This window comes from Panthera tigris, chromosome B1, assembly GCF_018350195.1.
Source record: "Panthera tigris isolate Pti1 chromosome B1, P.tigris_Pti1_mat1.1, whole genome shotgun sequence".
NCBI classification, from domain to species: domain Eukaryota; kingdom Metazoa; phylum Chordata; class Mammalia; order Carnivora; family Felidae; genus Panthera; species Panthera tigris.
In genome coordinates this window covers 1,550,401-1,577,275 of record NC_056663.1, presented here as the reverse complement: position 1 = coordinate 1,577,275, position 26,875 = coordinate 1,550,401, and the positions used below count along the sequence as shown (strand labels likewise).

General features: G+C 54.7%; 1 protein-coding gene across 12 annotated transcripts in view; it reads right to left on the bottom strand.

Annotated features, from left to right (window-relative positions):
* Positions 1 to 26,875, bottom strand: part of DLGAP2 (DLG associated protein 2) — a 783,073-nt gene that overhangs the window by 103,885 nt on the left and 652,313 nt on the right. For all 12 annotated transcript variants that reach the window (XM_042982841.1, XM_042982842.1, XM_042982836.1 and 9 more), the window contains 2 exons: positions 20,531 to 21,600; positions 10,011 to 10,222 (listed from right to left, as the gene is read on the bottom strand). In XM_042982841.1, coding sequence (XP_042838775.1) covers positions 10,011 to 10,222; positions 20,531 to 21,600 — 1,282 coding nt within the window. The remainder of the gene's footprint in view (positions 1 to 10,010; positions 10,223 to 20,530; positions 21,601 to 26,875) is intronic.

Sequence of the window (26,875 nt, the reverse complement as noted above, 5' to 3'; positions counted from 1 at the left end):
GTTTTAGAGAAACGCAATAGGGCAGTGTCAGCACAATGACTACCCCTCAGGACTGTACAGACGTAGATGTTTAAACTATTCATAGACTAAGGGCACCAGTAAATGTAAAAGCTAATTTGGAGTTACTGCCATTCTAGTCAGATTCTCCGTAGCCATACTGTGAGGATGCAGGTTCAGAGGCACACAGGTCCCAGGGGATCCCCCCGTGGTGCCATCCCGGCAGCAAGCAGGTGACACCCTCACTCACAGTTACCTTTTCTCTGCACACTACATGCAGGAATGAAAACCCAGAGGCAGTTCCCTATATATATATATATATATACACATTATACATTATATGTATACATTATATGTGCATATATACATTTATGTGCACACAAGAATGTCCGGACAGGGTGTGATTGTCAGAAATGGCTACTCCCCAAGGCACGGGAATGTGAGAGAGAGAATGATGTTCTACTTCATATAATTCTGTCTTGGGGTAGCTTGTTACAAGGAGTACGAATAATTTTGCAATTCAAAAAATCAATTTAGTAATTTAATTAACGGATTGATGGTGTATTCTGAGGCTGGCCCCCAGACCACATAGACACCACTTCGTCTGGGTCGTGAAGCTTCAGTGTCCCCGGCTTCTCGAGACACAGGCCACTAGGAGGGTTTCTCACTGCAGAGGACCACCCAGACCTGCCTTCCTTGTCTGCATCTGCAGTGGCATAAGCAAAATTTGGTTAAGCAGAATTCTGTGTTCTGTAGATTATGGATTTAAATGTGTGGTTCCCCATAAAAGGGCTGGACAAGCCCTGTGCTGCAGCCCACTGGGCTGATGGTCCTCATGAGTTTCCATGAGCAAAAGGAGGCGGGGTCGTAGGAACAGTACTAGTTGGTGTAGGCTGCAAACCAGCTCTCGGAGTCAAACATTAGAAATACAGGAGGAGTAGACGGAATAAACAAAACATGAAATTTTAAGGAGGAACTTTTCACTTGCCTTTCCTTTTACTTAGTTCTAGATTTGACTTTAAAAACATCAAAACAACAGGAAGAGAATCAGAATGAGACCAGACTCAGTGTGTGTGCTGAAAACCTAAGAGATGAAATCAGGTAAAGCTGGGAACGTACTAGACAAACATAAAATAGGTGAGGATGTGTGAGGCCGGGTCCTTGTTCTTCTGCACGTGAAATGGAGAACTAGAAACGAGCAGCGAAGCTGAGCGCGCCCACCTTCCCCCCCCCCCCCCCGGGGACAGTGGGGTCACTCCCCTCCTGGGTGGGGACCCCCTGGCGAGAGAGGCTGTAGGCTGCCTGGGAGCCAGGAGGCGGGACTCACGAGAGCAGTGCCCCAGAGACGCAGAGCTCCCGGGTTCCTCCAGCTGAAGGAAAGAAACGGAGCCACCAGCCCATAGGTGGCAGTGGAAACCGCGACAGAGGGTGCTTTCTCCGCGGGAGCGCATGGTGTCCTGTTGACGGAAGAAGCGCAGCTGAAAGGCGTGCGATATTCTCCAGGAGGCTAGCGTCTGGCCCCTTCCTGGACTAATGCAAGAGTGTAAGGATCTGGGTGGGTGCGAATCAGCTTTACACACATCTTGCCAACTGAGGATCTTCCTTTTTAGAATCTGGACAAACGATTCCTTTGACGGTGTCCTGAGAGCCGCTCTGTAATTAAGCTGATGAGCGAGGATTCCTCACAAGTGGCTCCTGAGGCGTTGGCTTAGCTCACTCACTCTGTGCACGGAGCAAGGCAATGAGACCTAATGCTTCTCTTGCCCTCACGAGCACACGAGTGACGGGGGCAGCAAGCAAGCGTGTGGTAGTGGTAAGCACGGGGCACCAAGGGAGCACCCTGCAGGGGCACCTAACCCGGGGAGACTCCCCAGAGGAGGTGATCCTGAGCTGGGCACTGAAGCATGAGCAAGAGCCCAGGACTGCTGGGGCCCGTGGTGCATTCGGGAACTCTGAGTGGTTCCGGAGGGCCGGAATGTAGACCTGGGAGTTCGGGCCCAGTGGGAAGTGAGGCCTCACAGGCCGTCCCGGGGCTGGACCATGAAGCATCTGCCATGGGACTCGGCTACATTAACCGGGGGCACGCAGCATCCGAGCTAGAGAGCGGAGGGGGAGGACGGCATGGGGAACGGGAAGTGGGCTTCCGGGCTGCTGTTTGAGACGTGCCAGGAGCTGAGCGGTCTGAAGGAGATTTTGAGCCCAAATCCAAAACGGGGTCCCAGGATCAGGAAACAGAAAATGCCAACACTCACGGTGCTGGTGGGAATGAGGGAAGCGCTTTGAGAGGCCCCCAGTTACTCTCTCTAGATGGGTTCTGAATATTCCGAACACCCCGTGACTTCTTTTTTTTCTTTTTAATTTTTTTTTAACATCTTATTTATTTTTGAGACAGAGAGAGACAGAGCATGAACGGGGGAGGATCAGAGAGAGAGAGAGAGACACAGAATCTGAAACAGGCTCCAGGCTCTGAGCCGTCAGCACAGAGCCCGACGTGGGGCTCGAACCCACGAACCACGAGATCATGACCTGAGCCGAAGTCGGACGCTTAACCGACTGAGCCACCCACCAAGGCGCCCCTCGTGACTTCTTTCAAAGGTTTCTCGGGTGGGCTCCACTGTGTCTCAGAAGGGGACCCGACCCCTCCCCGGTAGCCCAGTGGTATCACCGTTTGTCACGGGCCAGTGGATTCTGGGAGACTCACAGAGCAATCAGCCAGCTGACCCACATGACCAGGTTACTGTATGTTTGGGAAAAGGTAGCTTTTCCCAGGCTGATGAGCCGGAAAGGACACCCGAGCCCATCTTCTGAGGCAGGCCACCCGGCAGGCAGGTTCTCTTCCGCCCCTCCCCCAGGTCTCCTCACCCCACCATCAGCCAAGGGGGAGTGAGCAGGGGCTGGGCTCATCTCACATCTCGAGTTGCCTGGACACGAACACCTCAGAAAAAGGCAGTGAGGCTGACGTCCACTCGTCCTCTTCCCGCCCCAGAAGAAAGTCCGTCTGTCACCCCCGAGGAACTGCTTGCGCAGACTCAGTGTTGGTTCTCCCACTTCTGGTTCAGTCGCCGGATCTGCGGGTGCCTCCGTTTTGTGTGCGGCTCTGTGCGTTTTGGCAGATCGTGGGGTCACGACGGAGACACGGAGCTCTTCCTTTCTCTGAAGGGTTGCAAGTGTCTGCCACTGTCATATGACTTCATACGCCCGCTCAACGACCTTCTCTCAATATTTCTTGTGCTACTTGTCTGTTGGCAACGATTTTCCAGCTTTGGTTTTTATAACATAGCCCTTATTTCACTTCTACTCATGAAAGCCATTTTTCTTTTCTTTTTCTTATTTTGAGAGAGAGAGAGAGAGAGAGAGAGAGCATGAGTAGGGAGGGGCAGAGAGAGAAAGAGAGGGAGAGAGAGAATCCCAAGCAGGCTCTGCGCCATCAGGACAGAGCCCAATGTGAGGCTTGAACTCCCGAAACCGTGAGATCGTGACCCGAGCCGAAATCAAGAGTCAGACGCTTGGCTGACTGAACCAGCTGGGTGCCCCATGAAAGACATTTGTCAGTCTAGAATTCTGGCTGGCGGTTTTTTTGTTTTTTTGTTTTGTTTTGTTTTTTTTCCCCTGTGCTTTAAAGATGTCACTTCCTTGTTTCCCGGCTCCAGTAACTTATGGTGAAAAGTCTGCCCCAAGTTTTTTTCCTCTGTATGTAGCGGCTTTTATTTTTCTGCAGCTTTCCTCAAGCTATTCTCTGTCTCCTTGGTTTCTGCTAGTTTGAGTACGATGTCTGTATATATGTGTGGAGTTTGGTTTCTTGTATTTCTCTTTGTCGAGATTTTCTGAGATTCTCCAATCTGGGATTTGTGTCACTATTTGTGGGCACTCTTGGGACGTGCTCGCCTTCCTCGGTTGCTCCCGGGGTTCCGATCCTGCGTGTGCGAGAGTGTCAGGTATTTTCCCACAGGCTCCGGAATGTTCTCTTCTGCTTTTTCACCCGCTCTTTTCCCCTCTGAGCTTCTGTTCGGTAAATTCTGGGGACCTATCTTCAAACTCCCGGATTGGTTACTCAGTTACGTTATGTCCACTGATGAGTTCATCGGCAAGACGCCTTCTTTCTGACACGATTTTTATTTGCAGTATTTGTCTGCCTCTTCCTAGCACTTTTCATCCCTCACCCTCTTCCCCTGGGTCTTTTGTTATGTTAACCAAGCATTTTGAGGTTCTGATAGCTTCACGGTCTCTAAATTCTCTGGGTGGCTCTGCGTCTTGAGAGTGGGTTTTGTTGTACTATGTCTAAATTCTGGGGGATGCTGGCCACCGTGCGCACAATGGCAGAAACAGAGGTAAGTAGGGTTCATGTTTGGGAGCGGACATACCTCGTGTTCTGCCAGGTGAGATCCGGCCACCACTGCCTTTGTCTCAGGGTGAGGGCTGGATGTCCCCACCGCCACGTGCCCGGGCCACTGACAGGGCTTCCGTCCAGCTGTCCCCCCTCCCACTGTTTGCTATCCTGTGATGATGGCAGGGGGATGTTCCCTGTGTGGAACAGGCGGCCACTAGGAGCCCTGCGTGTCTAATGCAGGGAGGGGGAGTGCTCTCCAGGGCCCCCGCCACCCCTGCAGCAGCTGCACCCTGCCCCGGTCTTGTTTGGGGAGCCTTTCCTGGCCCTCCCGGTGGAAGGACAGCTATTCTGCTCTTGGATGAGGATGTGAGCCAGGACTGTGGGTGGAGGGTTTTTCCGCTATCTTTCCCCTGCGTGTTTACCCACACCCCCTCTGGCAGCTTACGGCCTTGTGCCGCAGGAAGCTGCGGTGCAGCCAGGGACCGCAGGGGTCTACATGTTCCCTGAAGGTGGGGAAGCGCACAGCTGCTCCAGCGGGTGGGGTGAGGGGCTCTCCCATCTCCAGCCCTGCTCCCAGCAGCGGAGGGCTGCTGAGAGGAGCAGGGGGCTGTGCACTCCCCGTGGGCCGGGGGTTCCCACGGATCCGCACTAGCAGCTGTGAGCAGCTGCTGACACTCAGGCTGACACCGCCTCACGAGACACAGCTTGCCAGTCCAGTCCCTGCTGGAGGGGTCTGAACCTCCCCAGCTCTGCGGATGGTGGTCTTGCAGGGCTCCCGGCTTTCCTCTCGATGTCAGCGTGGCACGGACGGACTCTCCCTCGTGCCCACATCCGAGGCAGGACTGGGACTCCGTTCACCTGCTACCTCCCCACGCTGCTTTTCCCAACGAAGGACTAAATGGACATCCTTCTATGCGAATTTGTAGAGACACCTCGCTCTACAGACTGGCTGGCTACCTAGTGTCCTGCCATACGGATGAGACAGTTCAGTTCACCTTCTCCTTTTATTTAAGGTGCGTCTCATACACCGTTGAGTAGAGCGCACACTTGCACGAGTGATGGCATTAACGCCAAGCAGGAAAGATGGGACACCAGGCTGTTCTCCTGCCCCCATGGCGTCTACTTCCTTCCCTCCTTCCTTAGACATAAACTGTTTTCATTAGTTTCTTATGCATTCTTTCATTGTTTCCTTATGTAATATAAACCTATAGGAATTTCATTCTTATTTCTCCATCTTTATTATACAGGAAGTGCGTGTTTTATAACGTGCTACACCTTGCTTTCTAAAATTTATACAACCTGTATCTTGCCACATCAGTACGTGCAAGTCTGACTCATGTTTACGGCTGCATAATGTTCTAGTATATTCTATAAACGGCATTCTAGTGTTGGTATATCTATTACTCAGTCGGTCCGATAGCAGTGGACTGTGGGTTAAACTTTTATGCCCTAACAGCACACATCACTCCTTACAGGAGCGGGTGAGTCAGGGGACAAGTTCTCCAAAGTGGGACCCAATCCCTACTGATGGGTGTTTAGGTGATTTATAGTTTCTTACAACGACCTACGATGAAACAGTGAACATCACTGTATTTTTGTACATCTCTGTGTGCTTTTCAGAAATTTCTTTAGAATGTGTCTTTAGATTTCTAGTTTCAAATGGTATGCTAAAATACCCTCTGGAAAGTTTTAGTGATTTCTAAGGTATGTGAATAATCTTTTCCTGGCTTTACCCATATTTACATCATGGTGTTTATTTTTTCTCATTAATTTGTAAGGCGTCTCCATGTATTAAGAACACAAGTGTGACACTTAAATGGCAAAACATTTCCCCAGTTAATAGTAAAACATTAATTAAAATTAATAACTTTAATTATTGTTTTACCTTCATGATGATACTTTTAATTTGTTGGTAGGTTTGTTCACTTTGACTATGAGTCAGTTGTTAATACTATGAATTCAAATCTGTCATTTTCTTGTGATTTCTCACTGTGGAATAACGTTTGGATATGTCTTCTCCATCTGAAAGCCATAAAACATTCACACACACACATACACGCATACGTGTGTAAGTGTGCACACACACGATACACACCCACATACACTGATAAGATTCTTATGCTTATACCTCATATCCACCTGTGCTTATCTTTATGTATAAAGTAGTTCTTGAAATGAGTCCTTTCTCCATAAATTTAAAATGCTAGCCTCCTGAGAGAGGACTCAGAGATGTTCAAAATTATAAGAGCTTTGACTTCTCAATTCAACTAACCAGAAAAGAAAAAAGAAACAACTTAAATCCAACGTAAGAACTATCAATGTTGCTTCACAGTCTGGGTGTAGAATAGACCAGAATAGGGACGCGCTATTTGTGGGAAGGGACCGCATATCAGATTAAGCTGACGCAAACGATCCTCGCGGGACCGGGGGCGTCCCCAGTGCTCAGGGCAGGTCCCCAGGAACCACAGGCAGTGGGCACAGGGGTGAGGTGAGGGGCAGGTTAATGTTCTCCAGGACGCGGGTCCGCTCATCTGGGGGTCCCCGGCCACCGCTGCTCTTAGGAGTCCACGTGTTCCTTTGTCCACTTTCCCGTGACACCCGCTGGTCTCTGGGCGCGCGATCCTGCCATCCACAGGCAAACGCTCTCACTCTGGGTGTGGGGTTAAAGCCACTACTTTCATTTTAAGCCTGTGGGGGCGCTTCTGTGACATTCGTCACCTCACTTGTCTGAGTCGGGGGTTCTGAGTAAATAGTTGAGCTTTTGTGACGCCGCTTAAGATGGCAAGAAATGAAATCACGCCAAAATCTGTAAAATTCTAAACAAATGCAACATGGGCGAAGACGCTGCTAGGCAGTAAGAGCAATCACTTAATGGATGTGCGTCCCAGTAACAGAACTTCTACAGAAGATGGACTCACGGGGCCTCCGTGGACGTGGCAAATCCACAGAGGGCTCCTATCGGGCACGGCACCCTGGGGTCACCTCGCCACACTGCCCTCCTTGTCTTGTTTGCTCCAGGGCCGTGCCAGATGAGGGGAGAGAATCATCCGCACGCTTATGCACGGAACTCAGCTCGGTGCCCCAGCGCTTGCTGGAAGCCTGGATGGGGGGACGGAGTGTGGGGAAGTGCAGCCCAACCGCCAGGCTATCTCTGTGGCAGTGTGGGTGGCGCCGTGGGGGCCGAGGGCGGGGGTCGGGCTAAGTCTGGAAGAGGGTCAGCGGCTAGGCACCACTGATGACTCATTCCCCCAACTTCTACCGGGGCGGACGTGGCTCAGGCACTCAGGAACCAGCCGTGCGCGAACGCCCAGCCTGACTTCCGCCTGTGGACGGTCCACACCTGGATTGTGACGTCAGGTGGTCTCGGCCCCTTCGTGGCTCTTGGGTTTTGGAGGGAATTTTGACTGTTTTGGGTCATGGTGTGGGTTTTACAAATGTAAACTCCTAACGCTGTCTGGTGGGCACCCAGTACCAGACCCCGGGCGGTCTCCACCCGCGGGAGAATGAGGTGGTCTCAGGTCCCGAGGACAAATCCAGGATGGACACGCAGAAGGTCGGGGGAGGGCTAGTCCCTGGGGGCCTGCACGGCAAAGGGGAGGAAAGTCATTAACACGAAAATAAAGTTCGTAATTCTGAACACGACCTGATCCCCGCCCACCATTAAAACACAGCCTGCCTTTCTTTTTCTTTCCTGTGGTTTGCTTTAAACGTATGCAATCGTGGTAGGAATCACAAACTTTCCAAATGCCAGCCCACGCCAGTGGCCACGTGCCCAGTGGTTCAGAGCCCCCAGACCGTGCGTGACTGTCCCCAGCTTGAGCCCCCAGACCTGCTCAGCACAGCGGTTGCCTGTGTGAGTCCTGATGCTTCACGATCGTCAAACGTGACCCGAAGCAGCCCAGGGAAACAGCTGGTCGGCTCCCTGCCCTGCTGCGGTGGCCGGCCAGGTTTGCGCCTGGCTCCACGGCGTCTTAAGTCCTGAGGAAACTTTCTAGTAATGGCGCTGCCCGACTGTGTCTTTGCTTATGCACGCCTCCCTTCCCCGGCGTCCCTCCAGCACATCAGTGCTCGCCCCAAGCTTGTCCCCGACAAACCCGACAGTCTTCTCTGTGTGAGGCAGAGCGGAGACCCGCGTGGAGTGAGACAGGCCGCGGTGTCTGCCTCCACCCCACTTCCCGTCCGGCATTCCCAACACGGTCACTGACTTAAACCGAACCAGGTCGCAAAGACGTGGTTTGCGCTGGTGAAGTGTGAGATGTGGCTGCAATTTACAGTTTGATTGTGCACCCTGCACGCTAACGTTAGTGACGAGCTGCAGGGGCTGGGAGGAGTCGCAACGCTGTTTTGCTGGTCACCGCGTGCACCAGGCACGGGCAGGGACGACACAGAGATCACACCTCAGTCCGGGGCTTCGTCCCCATGCTCACGGGTTATGGTGAACGACTCTGCGACACCAGCAAGACACAAAGAAGCGGGTCCCCGGGTGCCGAACCTTCACGTGGGAAACCTACAGCTTGCAGGGGGAGGAGCCAGACAGCTGAGCCTTGAGTAGCACGGGTCTGAACTGCGCGGGTCCCCTTCTGCGTGGATTTTTTCCAATACATACAGTGCAGCACAGTAAATGTATTTTCTCTTGCTTAGGGTTTTCTTTTTTTAAATTCGTTAATTTTTTTAACATTTACTTATTTTTGAGAAAGAGACAGAAGGCAAGCGGGGGTGAGGCAGAGAGAGAGGGAGACACAGAATCCGAAGCAGGCTCCGGGCTCCGAGCGGTCAGCATAGAGCCCGATGTGGGGCTCGAACCCACCAACTGTGAGATCGTGACCTGAGCTGAAGTCGGACGCTCAACCTACTGAGCCACCCAGGTGCCCCGCTTAGGATTTTCTTAATAACATTTTCCTCTAGCTTATTTTATTATAGGAACACGGTATATTGTACATACATCATATAAATTATGTGTTAATTGACTACTTATGTTATTGGTGAAGCTTCCAGCCAACAGTAGGCTATTAGTAGTTAAGCTTTTGGGGGAGTCAAAAGTCGTACGCAGACTTTCGACTGCCAAGGGGTCAGCGAATCCAGAAGCCCGTGTTGCCCAAGGGTCAAATGTGCATCCAAACTTAGCTGCTGGGACTGGACAGACAGAGCAAGGCGAGTGGTAAGGGCCATGTTTTGCACAGTTCATATGAATACCTCATTCCCACATAGTTTCCCCTGCTTATCTTTTGAAAATCAGTTAAATTTATCAGCCATCTATGTTTGGACAGTATCATAAAGCATATGCTATTGTACTTGTGAAAGTCATACAGGTTCTGTCCCCTCCCCCACAAACAGAAAGGTTGCCTACAAACGCACTTACAAAGTTTCAGCCGACAGCACAGCCCCTATCGTGATTTTCACACACAGACACGCACGTGTGCACACAAATACGCTCCTGGAAAACCAACCCGCCATCGCCTGAGAACACAGGATGGATCACACTGGCTATGTCGGTGGCTTTATGATTAACTGACATAGAAATCACCCAAGTAAATGACCAAACGTATGGCTTTTAAAAGAACTAAACAAAACATTTTTTGAAGGTCTTGAAACCGGTGGCCATCCATCTAATATTCGCAACTCAGAAATGTGAAGGCGGCCACGACGGGCCTACGGCCGGACAGGGAAGCGGGGGAGGAGGGCTTACGTTTGGAGATCTGCCAGCGGCCTTGGTCCGATGGGCTTGAGCAGGGGCTCTGGCCGCATGGCCGCCGTGGGTGACGTCTTGGGGCTGGAGTCGGACTCCGCACTCTCCTCGTCGCCCATGGCTTTGATGTAGCTCCCGCTCCTCATTCTCCGGCAGGGGATCTCCTCGTCCTTGCCGCCCGTGGGGCACCCCCCCCACTCGTCCTGAGGCACCTAGGGGAGAACAGACACACGCATGCGTCAGGGGCTCTTCGCGGGGGACAGATGCTCTGTGAATTCTGGAAGACACGCCTCGTATGGCCGCTTGTCACTGAGAGCGGGGCGCGTGAAGACACGTGCTTCCTGGAGCTGAGCCCTAAGGACATTAATGGACAATTGTTGCCTTTCCCCATTAAAAGGCTGATACACAGACACGGAAAAAGTGAGGGCACATGAGGAACGGCGGAGGAGAGGAAACCACTTGGAATCTCAGCACCCAGAAAACAACACCGCTTACATTTCAGATTTACTTCCTTTTGGCACAAAAGGAAATCGAAATCGTGTTGAGCAGGCTGGGGGGCACAGAGGTCTCCGGGATATGGAGGACAAGGAAGACTAGAGGGCGGGACCGGGCGACGTTCCTGGGGTTCGCCCCGGGTGCAGGTACAGGAGCCGGTGAGGCTGGAGGTCGAGGGGCGTCGGCGTGTGGGATCCCGGCGCTCACTCGCAGACCCGACAGGCCCCACATGCACCGCCAGCTCCAGGCTCTGGGCCCGGCCCTGAGATGGGAGAGCAGGCGGGCACCTTGGGACCCGCCTGCCACACCTGGGACCCCAGCACCTCCTCCGCAAGCAGCGAAGTCCCAGCACTGAGTGCCCAGCACCACGGGCGCATCTGCTCTGTGCCGCCAGGGTCAGGTGCCCCTCACCGTTCACCCCGCTTGGTCCAGCACCCTGCCGGCTCCCGCGCACCAGCTCGGAACAGCAGCGCGTTCGGGGGAAAGCGCCTTATTCAGTTCCTTCCAACACCTGACCGTGGCATCGCTCTGGCACATGACGTCTGGCACAGATAGCCCAGGACAGCGGCCAGGACCACAGCTCCCCCACGGACCCTGTAAACTCTGCAGGCGCGGGCATCTGGACAGCCCCGGGGGCGATGGCATACGTGGGTCCCGTTTGCACGTTTGTTTTTCTAAAACAGCACGTTCCCGAACTCGCTCAGGTACACGGGAAGCTTGTGGAACCACGGCAGGAGCATGCAGCGGAGCAGACCCAGACGCTGTGATGAGGGGCGGCTCCAGCAGAAACTTCCAGGTCATCAGGTCCTCACTCAGCTCTGACCGCACGGCGCTCTGTGGCTGGGGGACTCACACGGGCCAGTCCCTGTGGCTGCAGAACAGCAGTTGGCCGGGTGGCCTCAACAGCCTTTCCAGGGAGCGTCACTAAGCTCCTGTGTGCAGGTCCCCACATGGTGCAGACGGGCATGAGACCATGTCCACAGACCAAGACAGCCGAAGATCTCGGCCTGTTCATGCTCTCTGGCCCAGCAAGTGGCTCCTGTGGAGGTGTCCACAGACTGTCAGATTCGGTGCCAGGGGTTGGTGAATTAGCCACTACGGTAAAGGAGGAAACACGGAAGCATCCCATAGGAAGCAGCTTCGGTACTTACCACAATCACACAATGCCTACTTCAGCCCCCAAAATAACTGCAGAGGAACATGTATTCAGCCATGGAAAGAGGTTCACGGGGGAGAAAGAAAGCAGGTTTTAAGGTACAGTCTGCACTCAATTTTTTTATACTTTAAAAATAGATACGCCTGCATTATGCATGGAGACACAGCTGGCAGAATGTGGAGTGGGGGTCATCCCTGGGAGAGTGATTATGGGGTCCTCAGTTCTCTTCGTTCTGGTGTTTTCCAGATTCACCACTTGGAACATATACTGCAGTTACAACAGAAAATAAACTTATTTTTAATTTAAGAAAAAAATCGGTCTTCACGGCCCCTGGGTGGCTCAGTCGTTAAGTGTCCAACTTCAGCTCAGGTCATGATCTTGCCGTTTGTGAGTTCAAGCCCCATGTCGGGGTCACTGCTGACAGCTCAGAGCCTAGAGCCTACTTCGGATTCTGTGTCTCCCTCTCTCTGCCTCTCCCCCGCTTACGTTCTCCCTCTCTCTCTCTAAAAATATATACAAAAATCTTTCCGGTATGTTATAGCATCAAACACCTGCACCAGGTGCACAAGAGTGGCCAAATGTCCAGCCACAAACATCACACACCTCTGTGGTTTCCAGCGAGTGAATGCACAGATGGCTGTCTCTTGACAACAGCCACCAGCCTCTGCAAATCCGAAGTACAGTGTTTGCTGCGTCTAGTGACCATCATCCACCCGCATATGACGAGGAGCAAGGTTTATCATTTCTAAGTAGGTGTTTTCCTGTGGTTGACGTTAGGAGCCTCCTGTTTTCGCTGCAAGGATACTTCAGCTCCGCGTATTAAAATACATCCTCCTTTCCTTCTAAGCAGTAAGACACGGGTGAAAGGGCCCAGGGCTCTGAACAATGTTCCCTTTCAGGTGTTGAAATCAAGGAAGAAAAATAGCATCGAACGCTGTGTGTCCTGCAGGGAAATGTCTTCTTCATTAAGTCAACAAGTTTTTTGTTTTAAATGTGTACTAAGTACTTTAGCCAATGGGGATATCGTTGAGAGAAGACAGCTGGGCTTCCGAACCCCGGATTTCCACTGGACAGGACTACAGCTCTACGTGGGGGTGGCCTCCAGGGGCCATCATGGAAACATGGGACAGTTGTGACAGTCACACACTTGGAGAGCATCACAACATCCCAGGGCCAGAGATGCTAGTTTTGGGGAAGCACGAAGCAATCTCACCCAATGAAGACCGGGCTCACGTCCTATATGACTTTGAATGTCTCTTCCCATCTAGTTACTTAAGCCTTGAATCTAACCCTGTGTGGTATCTAAATCAAAGGGGTTTTGTGCGTGTGTGTGCGCGTGTTTGCAATTTTAACGAACAATGAATTCTTCAGGACTGCAAGTAACCACGTAAATCAAGGGAAGGGAGAGCTTTGGTTTGATGTTTCACCAAGAATTTTTTACCATTTCCAAAAACCCCACCAGGTGGGCGAATCCGGTGTCTTTATAAGTGTCCCCACCAGTCTAGCCGGTAGCCCTAAATTCCGGTGAATCTGCAGCCAGGAAGGAACACGCTTCCCAGCACTCCAGTCTGAACAGCGCTTGCCATTAGAATTCACGCTTTCTGTTGAAAGTGATCCTCCCTTTATTTCTGTCACGTTAGCGTTTGGGGACTTAGAGACATGAGTGTCTCAAGTAGTGTGTGTAGATCACAGTGTGTAAGTTCAGTTTACAACAGTCGAGGGGACATTATGAAACTTGTTATAAATGGGACACTTGTTTTGCTGAGTTCATGAGCCATCGTTACGGACAGGAAAGTTGTTTGAACGATTACACGGATGCGTCATCAGTGCAAGAAGAGTGCAGAGAAGGTGGGGAGGTCATCACGATGGGGGCGGGGACACAGGCCACAGGGAGTGGTGCATGCGGACCCCCTGCTTTGTCACCAGCCCAGGGGAGAGAGCGGGCAGCTGAGCATCCCAGGTCCCTCTGCCTCGTGCCATCTGGTCACACGGATGCTTCTCAGCTGGAGGTCCCTCTGGGACATTTGGCAACATCTGGAGACAGGTTTCTGTCTCCAAAATGGCGGCACTGCTGGCGGCCAGTGGGCAGAGGCCAGGGATGCTGCTCAACGTCCAGGTGCACAGGTCACCCCCACAAGAGAGACAGCTGTCCAGCCCGGCATCGGCCCACCGTCAGCTGCGGAGAAAATCTGGAGGCCAGGGTGCCGCCTGCGCTGGGCCACGTGCATCCTGCCAGGCGAGGCAGGGGCGAGGCAGCCCGGATTAGCCCCGGGACCCAGGTCTCCTTAGCGTGGCTGGGGACTGCCTTTTCATTGGCTCACTCCTGTATGTTCATTTACCCTGTGCGCCACCGTTCAGTTGCTGAGTTCATTTTCTTCAGGCCACCGCAGTTTCCATTTCCTTTGCCGAGACCAGGACAGACGACGGACAGAAGCCAGACACGGCCTGGAGTCCTGGGCCACTGGCCAGACTCCGGCCCGCCTGTAATCATGCTGCCCCGAGGGCTGGGCTCAGCACCCCCTTGCTCACTCAGTGAATTCCCTGCTGCCGCCTGCAGGCCACCCATCCGGACGCCCTCTCCCGGGAAACACGCGAGCCGGGCCGGGGGAGGCCCGTGCCCGCGGGTAGGGAAGCAGAACAGAGAGGGACCTCACCGCACGGAGGTGCCCGATGGCGCCGCACGAACAGCCTCGCCTCTGAACCCAAGGAGCCTGAGACCCCCGGGCCCTCCCACTCAGGCATGACTGCTCTTTGACTTCCTGCTGGAAACGCCACAGTGGCCACGTGTCATGTGGGTGACGTCACTCCTAGCTGTAAACCTGGATGAAACAGAATGTTCGCTCAGGCCATGGCATAGGCTAACGACCCACGATCTTCAAGGGGCTCGTGCTTTACTGTCGAATCTAACCGCAAACTCTGACCAACACAAAATCAGCCTCAGGGCCGGCAAACACTTGAAACCCCAACTTCCTCCCACGAAGAATTCATCTCAACAGACATTCCCTGAAAGCTGTCACTGTGGGACGGGACAATTCCAGGTACGAAGGCTGATGTCCTGCCGTGGGACCCAGTGCTGGTGGCTGGCCGTTCTGTGGGCCTGTTACTCATTATTCCTGCCCCGAGGGTGGCTGGAATGGTGCTGCTTGGCTCTCTCCGGCTTGGGCTCTGTGGTCCTCAGGACTCTGCCTCCTAGGGGTCCCGCCTCCAGGTTCCTTCTCCCCAGACCTGCCCGGGGTGGGGTCTCCTGTCATGCGGCAGGCAGCACCCCCACAGCCCCCTGAAGAAGCCCTCCAGGTGAACCCTTCTTAGGGGATGCTGTTGTTCCCAGACTCGCCAGCCTGGTCATGGGGACACTGCACGGGACAGGAGTGACAGGCTGCCTAGAAACTGCCACATGCGTGAGGAGATGTGACCTCTTGGGGGAGTGGGCCAGGAAGCACATGGAAACCCTGTAAGAGGCAGGGGATGGGGAGGGGCTGGGAGAAGGACCAGCCGTTTCCACCAGGACGAGGGGGCAACAGATACGAGCACAGGGCGCACGTCACCAGGGACACAGCAGCTCAGCAGTTGCAAAAGTGGCCCGAACAACCGAAATTTCTGTGTGGCTGCAACGCCAAGCCATTTCCTGTGGTGACGGGTCGCTGGGGACAGCCTTGGGGGGGGACCGATTGTAGGGGCAGTCACGTGACCCCAGCGGACCTACAGTCCCTGAAGCTCCTGTGGACGGTCCCAGGCAGATCACGTGCTGCCCGTGTGTGGACAACACCCAGGAGCCACTCTAAGTGAGCCCACTGATGGGGGGGCCGCAGGTAGATCCAGAACCGAAAGGCATGACCTCTCTGGCCCTTTCAAGACTGTGCGTTCGTGTCCAAAGTGGCTTCGGACACGCCTCCCGGCCTGGTATTTCATTCCGGCCTTGGCAATGAGACTGCTGCCTTGGGGTGACCATGACCTAAGGTCTTGAGCAGGTCCCTGGCCAGGTTCCCGGACTGGAACCTGCCTCCGGCACCGTGGTTTGCACGCACTGAGGGCAGAGTAGCTGAGCGCGGGCTCCTCCCGCCGGCCACACCAGCTGTGCTCCTACTAGAACCGAAGGGCCTTCCGTGAAGCCTGTGGGAATAGCCGCTTTCATGAGGAGGCAGGAGTCCAGTGAGAACATGGGGTCAGGGGCTCGCCCACCCTCCAGTGCTGGGATCAGCCTCCTCTTGCTCAGGGGACACCGGGCAGCTTCTTTTCATGGTTTCCAAGTGTCCTCAGCGACGTCACGGGACAGGTGCACCTCTCGCCCAGGCGCGAGGTCTCTGTGCAGCATCAGGGCCCGGCCGCAGGGGGAGGGCGGTCTGCCGACCCCAAGCCTGCAGCCTGTTGGGCACCCAGGTCACAGACAGCCGAGCAGATGAGCACAGACCGAGGGGCAGACCGGCACAGGGTGTGGGAGTCAGGCAGGAAGGAGACGCACACACGGTCGGCAGCCGCTGGGGAAGGGGGTCCGGGGCGGGCAAGTCCTGAAGGAGCGTGCACGGCCCCCGGCCCTGAGTTACAACAGACCCTTCGCGTCCGATCGCTTGGAAGCCGATGGCTGGTACTGAGACTCCTTTCAGATGCTTGATGAAGAAACAATAAACAGGCTCTCTTTGGAAAAAGATGGGTGGTTTCTCTAGACCACGTAACAGGACCCGGAAACAAATTCAATTGGGAAATTAAAAAAATTTTTTTTTAACGTTTATTTATTTTTAAGAGACAGAAAGAGACAGTGTGAGCAGGGAAGGGGCAGAGAGAGAGGGAGACGCAGAATCTGAAGCAGGCTCCAGGCTCCGAGCTGTCAGCACAGAGCCCGTATCCATGAACCGCGAGATCACGACCTGAGCCAAAGTCAGACGCTCAACCGACTGAGCCACCCAGGCGCCCCATGGGAAACGTAGCATTTTTAAGAAGCACTTTCGTGTGCATGCTTGATCTTCTCGCTGAACTTTTGCTTGGAGGCCAGACCCCCAGAGCCTGGGGAAGGGAGTCTGAGGTGCTCCCCAGCCGTGTGCAGACGACTGTACTTCATTCTGCTGCTACTTTTCTCTGATTGCTTCCCAACACGTCAATATGAAGTGCTTCCTGTGTAGACGCCAGACACCGTGGCCACCAGATCTCCAAGGCCACCGATTCACCAGGAGGGACCCACAGGCCGGGTGAAGACACCCAAGAGGGGAGACAGGGGGCGGGAGGGGGAGCCTGGGAGGGGAGGGGCAGTGGGGATGCTGCAGCCATGGGTCAGGGGCCACGGAGCCACGGGCAGGCCAGGCCCACATGCCTGCCGGGGAAGGCAGGTGCGCCTGCCGTGACTGCCCTCCCGCAGGCACCTCCCCCCTCGCGCATGGAGAACTCCCTGAGCTCAGGGCTGCTGTCAGCCCCCAGTCAGCGTGACATTCATTAAAAGTTTGACCTTAGGTGCTTTGTCTGCAGAGGTAGAAAAGATGAAAACATCTGTTTCAGAGCATAAAATGCATCCTCATTTTCTTTCAATCCTGTCTGTTGTCTGCTTCGACCGACTTAGAAACACAAAGAGCCTTCCTCTGGCATGAACTCGGCGTCCGTACGGACCGAAGGTGGAGGAAAACACAGCTCCCTCTCTTAGCTCCACGTCTGCCTAGTTTTCGGGGGAACGAATGTGAGCAGAACTTATAAGCGCTTATTCCTCCCTTCTTGTCTCCTAAGTTTTATTTTGTAGGGTCTGCAGACACATTCCTCCTCTTCCCCGGCTGTGGCTGGGAAAGAAACCTGGGCTCACAAGGGTCCGTCCGCAGATTCACATGTCCACAGGAAAGGTAGTACAGTCGGCAGGGGGAGACCTGTGTGAGGGCTGGACGTGTCCGTGACGTCCTGGGACACCAGGACAGACAGCCTGGGGAGACAGGGACACCGCTTGTGAGGTCACCGCCATATTCACCAGCGTGACCCACAGTGACGGAGCAGATGATGGCGGGGCAGGAAGGAAGTGCTGAGCTGCGTCCTCCAGAGGGCACTGTCCCCGCCCTGGGCTCACCTCTGCTGTAGCACAGGTGTGGGTCTGTGCACTGAGACACAACTTCTTGAGGTCCTGGTCCTCCTCACCACCCGCCACACATCTGTGTCAGGACCGCGTATCCCAGGGGTCTAGAACTTGGCCAGGGCAGCCCCCGCTCAGCTTCACCCCTGAGGCACCGGCTGCACTGGGGAAGCTCTGGGAGGGAAGGGGGAGGACGGCTGAGGAGTGGGTTGCATGAGCACATGAGCAGAGGGACCACAGGAGCCCAAGGGGGGACAGATGGGCACCTGCACCGACGCCGTGAAGCTGGCGGAGACAGAACCAGATCGAGGGACGCCGCTCCTCCAGAGCTGGTTCCTCAACAACATGCACGCACACACATGCACACACACATGCACACACACACACACACATACATACATGCACTTTAAGGAAAGAGAGAGAAAATGAAGAAGGAAACAATGGGCTTTAAAGAGACAGATGAACCGGTTTCCACGTAGCCCCTTATCTGGATCCAGATCCAAACCGTTAAAAAGAAATCGGGAGCAATGGGGACAGTTGAGTCCTGAGCACATGTGTGAAGCTAGCACACGATCGTTATTTCCTGATGTCTGAGGACAGTATTGCAGTTATGCTTCTAAAGACAGAGCCCGTATCTTCTGGTGTGGATCCTTTACAGGTGAGTGCAGGAACGGGTCCTTAGGATGCGGGCATTTCCTTCCATCCGCGTGGGCGGGCGAGGGGTGTGGACGGGACAAGACCCTCTGGGAACCCACCTTCCTGAAGGGAGGTAGCGAGCATACCGGGGTCACTCTATTACACTCCTGCCTTTACAGGGGCTTCGTATTTTCCATAATGAAAACAAATTAAAACCAGCAGCTGGCGGACAGAGAAAGGATGTTTGGTCAAGGGCAGGAAGAGCCCAGGGTGTGAGGCACCACAGAGGACGTGTGGCAGGAGACGTGTCCCGGAAAGAGGCAGTTTTCGGGGGCAGACACCCGGGGGCCCACACACCGGAGACACAGCTTCACGGTGAAGTGTCCAGGAAGCCGCAGAGAGAAGAGCGGGAGACTTTGCGTTTCCAGCAGGGGCCGGCACGAACCCTGAGTCTGTTTGTCACGTTCCTTTAGACGGGCGGGTAAGACTCGTACGTCATATAGGACTGGGGCTTGCTAACCACAAGCAAAGCCTCTCCCACGGCTCTACAAACAACATCTCACCCCGCTACCAACTCGTGTCTCCGAGTCGATCTGCCTGTGAAAGTGACTTGTTAGCATTTCCTTTCAAAACAGAACCGCTGGCTTTTAGACAGTGTGCCAGGGTGGCATCTTTGCAGCCACCTGCACCCTGGAAAGACCCACAGTCGTCCACCTGCCCCGTGAGTCCACTGCCCGGTGACTCAGCTAGTGTCCACCAGCGTCCCTCATTCTAGGGGTCAGGTCTCTCCAGGCGCACAAGGGACTGGGAGGGGAACACCGTCCCGTCCCTACCCAAGACAACTCTCCCCGTTCTGAGCTCTGCTAAGGGCACCGGGAGCCGGTAAGAGGGATTGGGAGGCATCTGTAGAGGAAGCAGGCGCCTCTTCATTGTAAGCGTGCTCAGGGATGGGGTCAGGAGGAGGCAGACACTCAGGGACGTCACAGAAGCATCCCACCGTGAGCCGCTCTCGCCCTTCGCCCCGTTCACTTGTGTCTGTCTTTGCCCGCCCCGGACAAGGGCCCAGAGGCCACCCCGGAGGAGCAGATACGTGTTCCAGGCATGCCCAGTGGTGCTTTAAGGCTCAGACACACTCCAGTCGGGAGAGGTCGGGGGCCCTGCTGGCTGCAGGCCACCTTCCAGGGAGGGAACAGACCAGGGGCTGATGTGCTTTGTCGTTGGGGCCACATCCTCCAGCCCTGGAGGCACCAAAGGAGTGGCCCACCGCGCTTGGGGCTGAGGACTGACAGGGGTGGCATTGGGAGGGCCTCAGAGGCCAGCCCACCGCGCTTGGGGCCGAGGACTGACAGGGGTGAGGGGGTGCATTGGGAGGGCCTCAGAGGCCAGCCCACCGCGCTTGGGGCCGAAGACTGACGGAGGGGGGGAGGGGGCGCCTTGGGAGGGCCTCAGAGGCCAGCCCACCGCACTTGGGGCCAAGGAGTGACAGGGGTGGGGTGGCATTGAGAGGGCCTCAGAGGCCAGCCCACCGCGCTTGCGGCCGAGGACTGACAGGGGTGAGGGGGGGCATTGGGAGGGCCTCAGAGGCCAGCCCACCGCGCTTGGGGCCAAAGACTGACGGAAGGGGGTGAGGGGGTGCATTGGGAGGGCCTCAGAGGCCAGCCCACCATGCTTGGGGCCGAAGACTGATGGGGGCGGGGGCATTGGGAGGGCCTCAGAGGCCAGCCCACCGCGCTTGGGGCCGAGGACTGACGGCGGGGGGGGGGCATTGGGAGGGCCTCAGAGGCCAGCCCACCGCGCTTGGGGCCGAAGACTGACGGAGGGGGGTGAGGGGGCGCCTTGGGAGGGCCTCAGAGGCCAGCCCACCGCGCTTGGGGCCGAAGACTGATGGGGGCGGGGGCACTGGGAGGGCCTCAGAGGCCAGCCCACCGCGCTTGGGGCCGAAGACTGACGGGGGGGGGGAGGGGGCGCCTTGGGAGGGCCTCAGAGGCCAGCCCACCGCGCTTGGGGCCGAAGACTGACGGAGGGGGGTGAGGGGGTGCATTGGGAGGGCCTCAGAGGCCAGCCCACCGCGCTTGGGGCCGAAGAAGACTGACGGAGGGGGCTGAGGGGGCGCCTTGGGAGGGCCTCAGAGGCCAGCCCACTGCCCGCGACTGCCTGTCAGCGAGACCGTGCCGGGAGGCGGCCCGGACCCCTTACCTGCAGGTAGTGGCACGGCCTCAGGGCGGGCTTGGCGTCCTGGGGGAGCAGAGGCTTGTCCAGGTTCAGCGAGCTCTTGCGGTAGGCCTCCTTGGCCTGGCTCACGGTGAGCGTGGACCAGGAGCTCCGCTTCATGTACTTGGTGTCGGGCGTCATGGTCAGGCCCTCACAGGCCGAGCACTTGACGTCGCTGTTGCTCTTGGACGTCTTCAGGGACAGGTCCCCGAAGGGGCCCGGGAGCACCTCGGGGTAGCAGTGGGAGACGTGGTCCACGTGGTGCCTGTTGACCACGCTGGACGTGCGGCAGGTGCTGTCGCTGTCCAGGTTGTCGTCGGAGCTCCACCAGCTGCTGGCGCCCGACCGGGGCTTGCCGTCGGGCTTCCGCTCCTTGCTTTTACTCCTCTTGCCGTGCTTGGGGTGGTGGGTGTGGTGGTGGTCCTCCGCCCGGCCGTCGCCCTTGGTCCCGTTGACGTGGCCCTTGGAGGGGCCCTCGAGCGAGTGCGACTTGGTGAAGAGTTTCTGCACGGAGTGCACGAGGTGCCGAATCCTGCCCGGGCTCTCGCCGCGCTGCCCCGCGGCCGCGGACGTCCTCTGGTACTGCAGCGTGTGGAACCCGTCCCTGTGCAGAGGCCCCTGCTTCTCGAACTGGTCCAGGAGGTTGGCGGGGATGCGGTTGGCCCTGGCGCCGGCGTGCGGCACGGCGCAGTCGTCTCTCGTGTCGTAGTGGGAGCTGTAGTGCATCCTGGGGAAGGTGCTGCTGGACACGTGGTCGCCCAGCACCACGGGCATCATCACGCACTCCGAGTGCACGGAGCTGCCGGGGGAGCAGCGGTGGTGGTCCAGGGGGCAGCCGTCCACCGGGCTGAGCAGGTAGGGCTGCCTGGCCTCCTGCACGTGGTGCAGGTGGTCGTGCGCGCGCTCGCAGTCCTCGGGGCCCGCGAGGCCGCAGGTGTGGGCGGAGCACAGCGGGGCTGGGGCCCGGCCCCCCGGCAGCCCCTTCATGTTCCTGGGAGCCGGCGAGTACCTTCCCTCATTGAAGTGCTGCGTCGGGGACCATGAGTACTGCTGGTCTGTTGAGAGAACACACAGAGCCGTTTCAGCCGCCGCCCTCACTGACGTGCTGGAAGAGTCAATTATCGGACACCCCACGCGGGCACCGTTTTATCCGGTCCTCAGGGGTCAGTTTTGGGCACTGGAGAGGGGAATCATTTTTCCCTGTACGCTGACTGCTCCAAAGTAGGAGACTATTAAGGAGCATGAACTCTCAGGGCGCCCAGTGGCTCAGTCGGTTAAGCATCCAACTTTGGCTCAGGTCATGATCTCGCGGTTCATGGGTTCAAGCCCCATATCGAACCCTGTGCTGACAGCTCAGAGCCTCGAGCCTGCTGCGGATTCTGTGTTTCCCTCTCTCTCTGCCCCTCCCCTGCTCGCACTCTGTCTCTCTCTCTCTCTCTCTCTCTCTCTCTCTCAAAATTAAATGAACATTAAAAAAAAAAGAAGCATAAACTCTGGTTATCCCTAAATATAGTTCTACAACCACAAGTATGTATTGTCTGCGAGATTCATCGGGTCTCTGGACAGCAAGACTTTGTGCTATTAAACAAATCAACAATTTGGGGGGGAGAATGAGTTGCATTTCAATTAGATTTGAGTATTGTGGTTCAGTTTCAGAAGTTTAAAAAGTAACATTTGCTATTTAATTAGCAATATTGCTCAGTAAGCTCATGTGATATGCACTCATGCATTAATCCTGAAGGGTCTAAAGCCACGTCCTTGCGGCTCAGGGGGAGAAGAGGTGGCTTTCTCGAGGCCACCTGTCTGTGTCAAAGAAGGACTAACACAGGATGTCCTAACTTTCATTTCAGATACTTGCCTTTCAACTGTAAGATTCTCCCCAGGACAGAAAAACATGGTTTGTTTACGTGAGATGCAATATTGTGCACAGAGAAGTCCTAAGGAGTCATCGCTCAGAGGGGGCTGGCTTTGTTTTCAGGCAGGTGGCTACGTGCTGTACGTTCAGGCAGGTGGCTACGTCCTGTACCGTTCAGGTTCAGGCCCCAGCTCTGCCACCACGTGGTGTGTGACTCCACGGGCCGGTCAGGCGGGCCAGCCACACTCCCTGTGCTTCTGTTTGCTCCCTGTGACGGGAGACAAGACATTGGCAAAGCAACAGGCAGGGCCTCAGGAGGAGGGCACTCTCTGGTGCCATCCATTGTCGGTGTTGTAATTATCGTCCTTTTACACGCTCTTGGGTCAGCATCTACGAAGTTCTGGGTTTATTAAATCTAAGTGATTGGATTCCAGGATTCCTCAGAGAAGCCTCTCCTTCACCCCTGCTTCCTACTGACTCAGTGTTTCTGCTTCAGACTCAGTTCAGAGCTTGCTTCCAGAGGTCTCCAAACAAATGCAACAATAGACTCTGTTACAGTATATGACATACATATATGCATATCTGGTATACAATATGCATGTTATAGATGGGAAATAAAGACTATTATAGTACTATCCATACATTATGTATAGTTCACGTATACATATACAACATGCATATGTGGTATAAATATGCATACAACCTATGTAGGAAATACAAACTCTATTACAATATATAATATGCATATATAGTATGTATATACAATGAACCTATCTATACATAATGTATGTATATAATGTAGATATATCACACATACAAGAAATATAGACTCTATTACAATATACAATATGCACATACAGTATGTATATATAATGCATATATCCATATATAATATATACATATTGCATGTAATATCCATATGCAGGAAAGAGAGTCTAGTATATTATATGCATATATGGTATGTATATATAATACATATATCTATATGATATGCACATATACTAATATGCATATAATATATGCAGGAAAACAGACTAGTATATAATAGGCATATACAGTATATATAATGTCCATATATATGTATATAAATGTATATGTAATATATGGAGGAAATACACTGTTACAGGATATAATAGCGTGTATGTCAAGTGTCTCTAATACATATATCCATATATGATATATAGCATATAATATCCATACAATATATGCAGGAAATAGTCTAATATATCACATGCATATATGGTATGCATATATAATACATATATCTATATGTGGCATATACAAATAATATTTAATACGCATATAATTTATGCAGGAAATAGATCCTACTATAAAATATGCACACACAGTGTACATAACGTATCCATCCATTTATATGTATATAACGTGTATGTAATACACGCAGGAAACACAGACTCTCACAGTGCATAATGTGCATATATAGTATGTATACGTAAAACATGTATCCACATGCGCACATACGCTACATAATATGCATATAATAGAAGCAGGAGACACAGATGGAAGCTGTCTGTCACGGGAACAGGTGGGAAGGGCGTGAGAATGAGCACCGAGGAGAGAGACACTATGGGATAAGCCCAGACAGGATCTGAGGGCCCCAGACTCCTCGTCCCACTGGGGGTGCCCAGACAGCTCTCTGTCCTGGGAAAGCGGAGACCAGCTGGCTCCCTGGATGGGCCTGGGCTGTGTCCCTCTCCACAGCCCCTGCCACCTTCCCCACAAGGACATCAGGGTGCAGGGACCGCTCAGGCTGCCGTGTCAGGACACTCGACCCCGGGGTGGCCGGGCGCCTTCTGCTGGCTGTCCCGGAAAGGCTGTCAGGGGCCGGGAAGCCCCAGAGGCAGACCTGCTGGCTCTCTCCCGGCCGTGCCCTCCAGGGCTGGCACTTGCTCCCACCTCCTCCCTGCCCTGGCTCAGACCCTGAGTGCCCGTCGCCAGCCAGGGCCACAGCAGCGGCCTCCTGCCTGCCTCCCCTCCCCTTGTCCTCATTCCCTCCCTCGCTTGCCCGTGCACATGCCAGCCTGCTCCTCCCTGCTCAGCGGCTCCCGGCTTACTGCTGAGTCCTCACTCGTCAGCCTGTATCCAAGCGGCCCCGGGGACGGCCTGCTCGGGGGATGGCCGTGCGCCAGTCCGGAGCGCGTGCCGGAGGCCATTGCTGACCGGGTGGGCTGGCCAGGCCCTCCCTCCCACCCCTCGTTGTCGGTGTGGCATGCCGCTTTAACCAAATGCAACAACCCTTATTTCTGGCCATTGTTCTGTGGGCTCCTTCCCAGGCAGCATGCACTCTGCAAGAGCCCCGCAGTCCAGGCAACCCCGGGGGAGGCGGTGCCCGCTGTGCGTCGTCCTGGAGGCAGGACAAGACTCGGGCTTCCGCGAGGCACCTGCGCCCCGCTTCCTCAGGGAGGAAGCTGTCTGCTGTCCCCTTGCTCCTGCGCTGGCCCAGCCCCCTCCCCGGGCTGCTCCAGCCTCAGGCCAGACCAGTCAGCCCGCCCCGCCCACCCGTCCCGTCCGGTCCCTGTCCTTGTCCTGGCAGCTCCTCACCTGGGAGGTGCCACCTGCAGCCTGGGGTCAGGGACACCCGACACCAGACGCCAAACAGACATTCGGGGCAATTGTGGGAAATAGGAAAGAAACCTAAGAGATGCCAGTCGTCTCCTGCATCATTTCTGACCAACTCTTCTGGTGACTGACGTAAGGAAGCATCATCCCCTGCGAACATCTGCCAAGTGCCTGGTCCCAGACATGGATTCAAAATGTCCCCTCTGCAGGCTCTGGACCGCCACCTGTCCAGGCCAGCTAGACGCGGACATATCCTACAAGGCAGAGGCACAATCTCGCAGATCCTGAAGGAGTCGGGGCACGACTTACCCTACTTGGGAGCGACGGACAGCGGCCGGGGCCGGACGCTGAGCAGGGGCGGGGCTGTCTCCTAGGAAGGGCAGCACAGGGGCCTCTCCTGCACGTCCTCCCTCCGGAGCAGGGACCCCTTGTCTCCAAAGAGAGCCCGACCTCACTGGTGTGAGGGGCGCCACCGCCTCAGGGGAGTGTGTGCCCTGGAGGAGCTCCTGGGCGCCTTCCTTTCTCAACAGCCAAACTATAACCAGAGCACTTTAATATATTAGGAGAGGACAGTGTAGACTATATTATGTTTTAATATAATTAAAAGCAAGTTTTCAAAGGAAATTCAATATCCAGCTGATAAATAGCAAAACTATGTGCTGTAATCTAGACTTTACAGCAGCATAAAGTTGTCGTCCTATTATCTTTTGCTTTATTTTTCCATTAACATGTAATTTAATACAATTCTAATCTTCCTCTATATTAAAAAGCACAACCATTATGGCTCCAATCACGTATCCTATTTCTGCCTCACGTTCGGCCCAGAAGCTACATTACGAATGCGGCCACATGAAAGAACAGCACAAAAGATAAAAGTTTAGCCGTAACGAATTGAATTGGATTATGTAACACATCGGAACACATTCTCATCTCTGCTCTTCGGGACTCAGCGCCTTGACGTAGGCATGGAAACTGACGCACTGCCCGGTAAAAATAATATCACTCCCAACGACAAACCACAAAATAACGTTCTGTAAACAACGGCGGTTCTAAAACGTGCATTAGAGACCTGTATCACAGGTTGTTTTTGTCTTAAGTCTCTGGAACACGGAATAGACACTCGGGGGCTGGCAGTCTCTCTGTGTTAAGTGAGGTGACAGACACAGAATGTGGGGGCACCTTAGCTCCCTCACTGCCCGCTACTCACCGCACCATATTTTGTTCTGAGGCAAGAGAAAACGGCGGTCTAATCCTCCTTATCCATTAGCTGTCTCCCCAAATTCAAACTACAGGGTAAAGGCACACTTTACTGTGGGATTTCACAAGACTGTTGGTGTTCTAATCTGAAAAAGTGTGTTTTGAGTGTAGGGATAAAAACTTTAAAAAATATGCTATCTCTGGGTGTGGGCACCATGTGCAGGGAGCCAGCGCTTTTCACACGCAGCTGAGGAAGCCCAGGCTGGAAGGACAGGTGGGGAAAGTCACTGAGGTCGTACAGGCACGCAGACCTGCACGTACACGCGGCGTGCGCACAGCTCCAGGTGGCCTGCTGCCAGCACCAGCTGCCACCAGGTGGGGGAAGGTGCTGGGCGAGGGCCCCACGGGCCCTTTCTCATTAAACCGGCTGCTGGTTGCACACCAAGCCCAGGCGTGAGCCAGCCAGGCTGGGCACACACTGCGGCGACGGGCTCAGGCCCGAGTCTTGGAGAACGCGTGGAACCTCTCCTGCACCCCAGCCCTGGAGGCAGACACCCCTCCCCGAGGTCCCGCCGCACTGAGGACACCAGCTGTGTCTCCCGGGGGCCTGAAGCTCACCGAGTCAGGTGAGGTGCCTGCCTGCCTTTCGTCTGATTTTATTCTATGTGCCCACCGGGCAGACGTGTTTCCCCGTCATC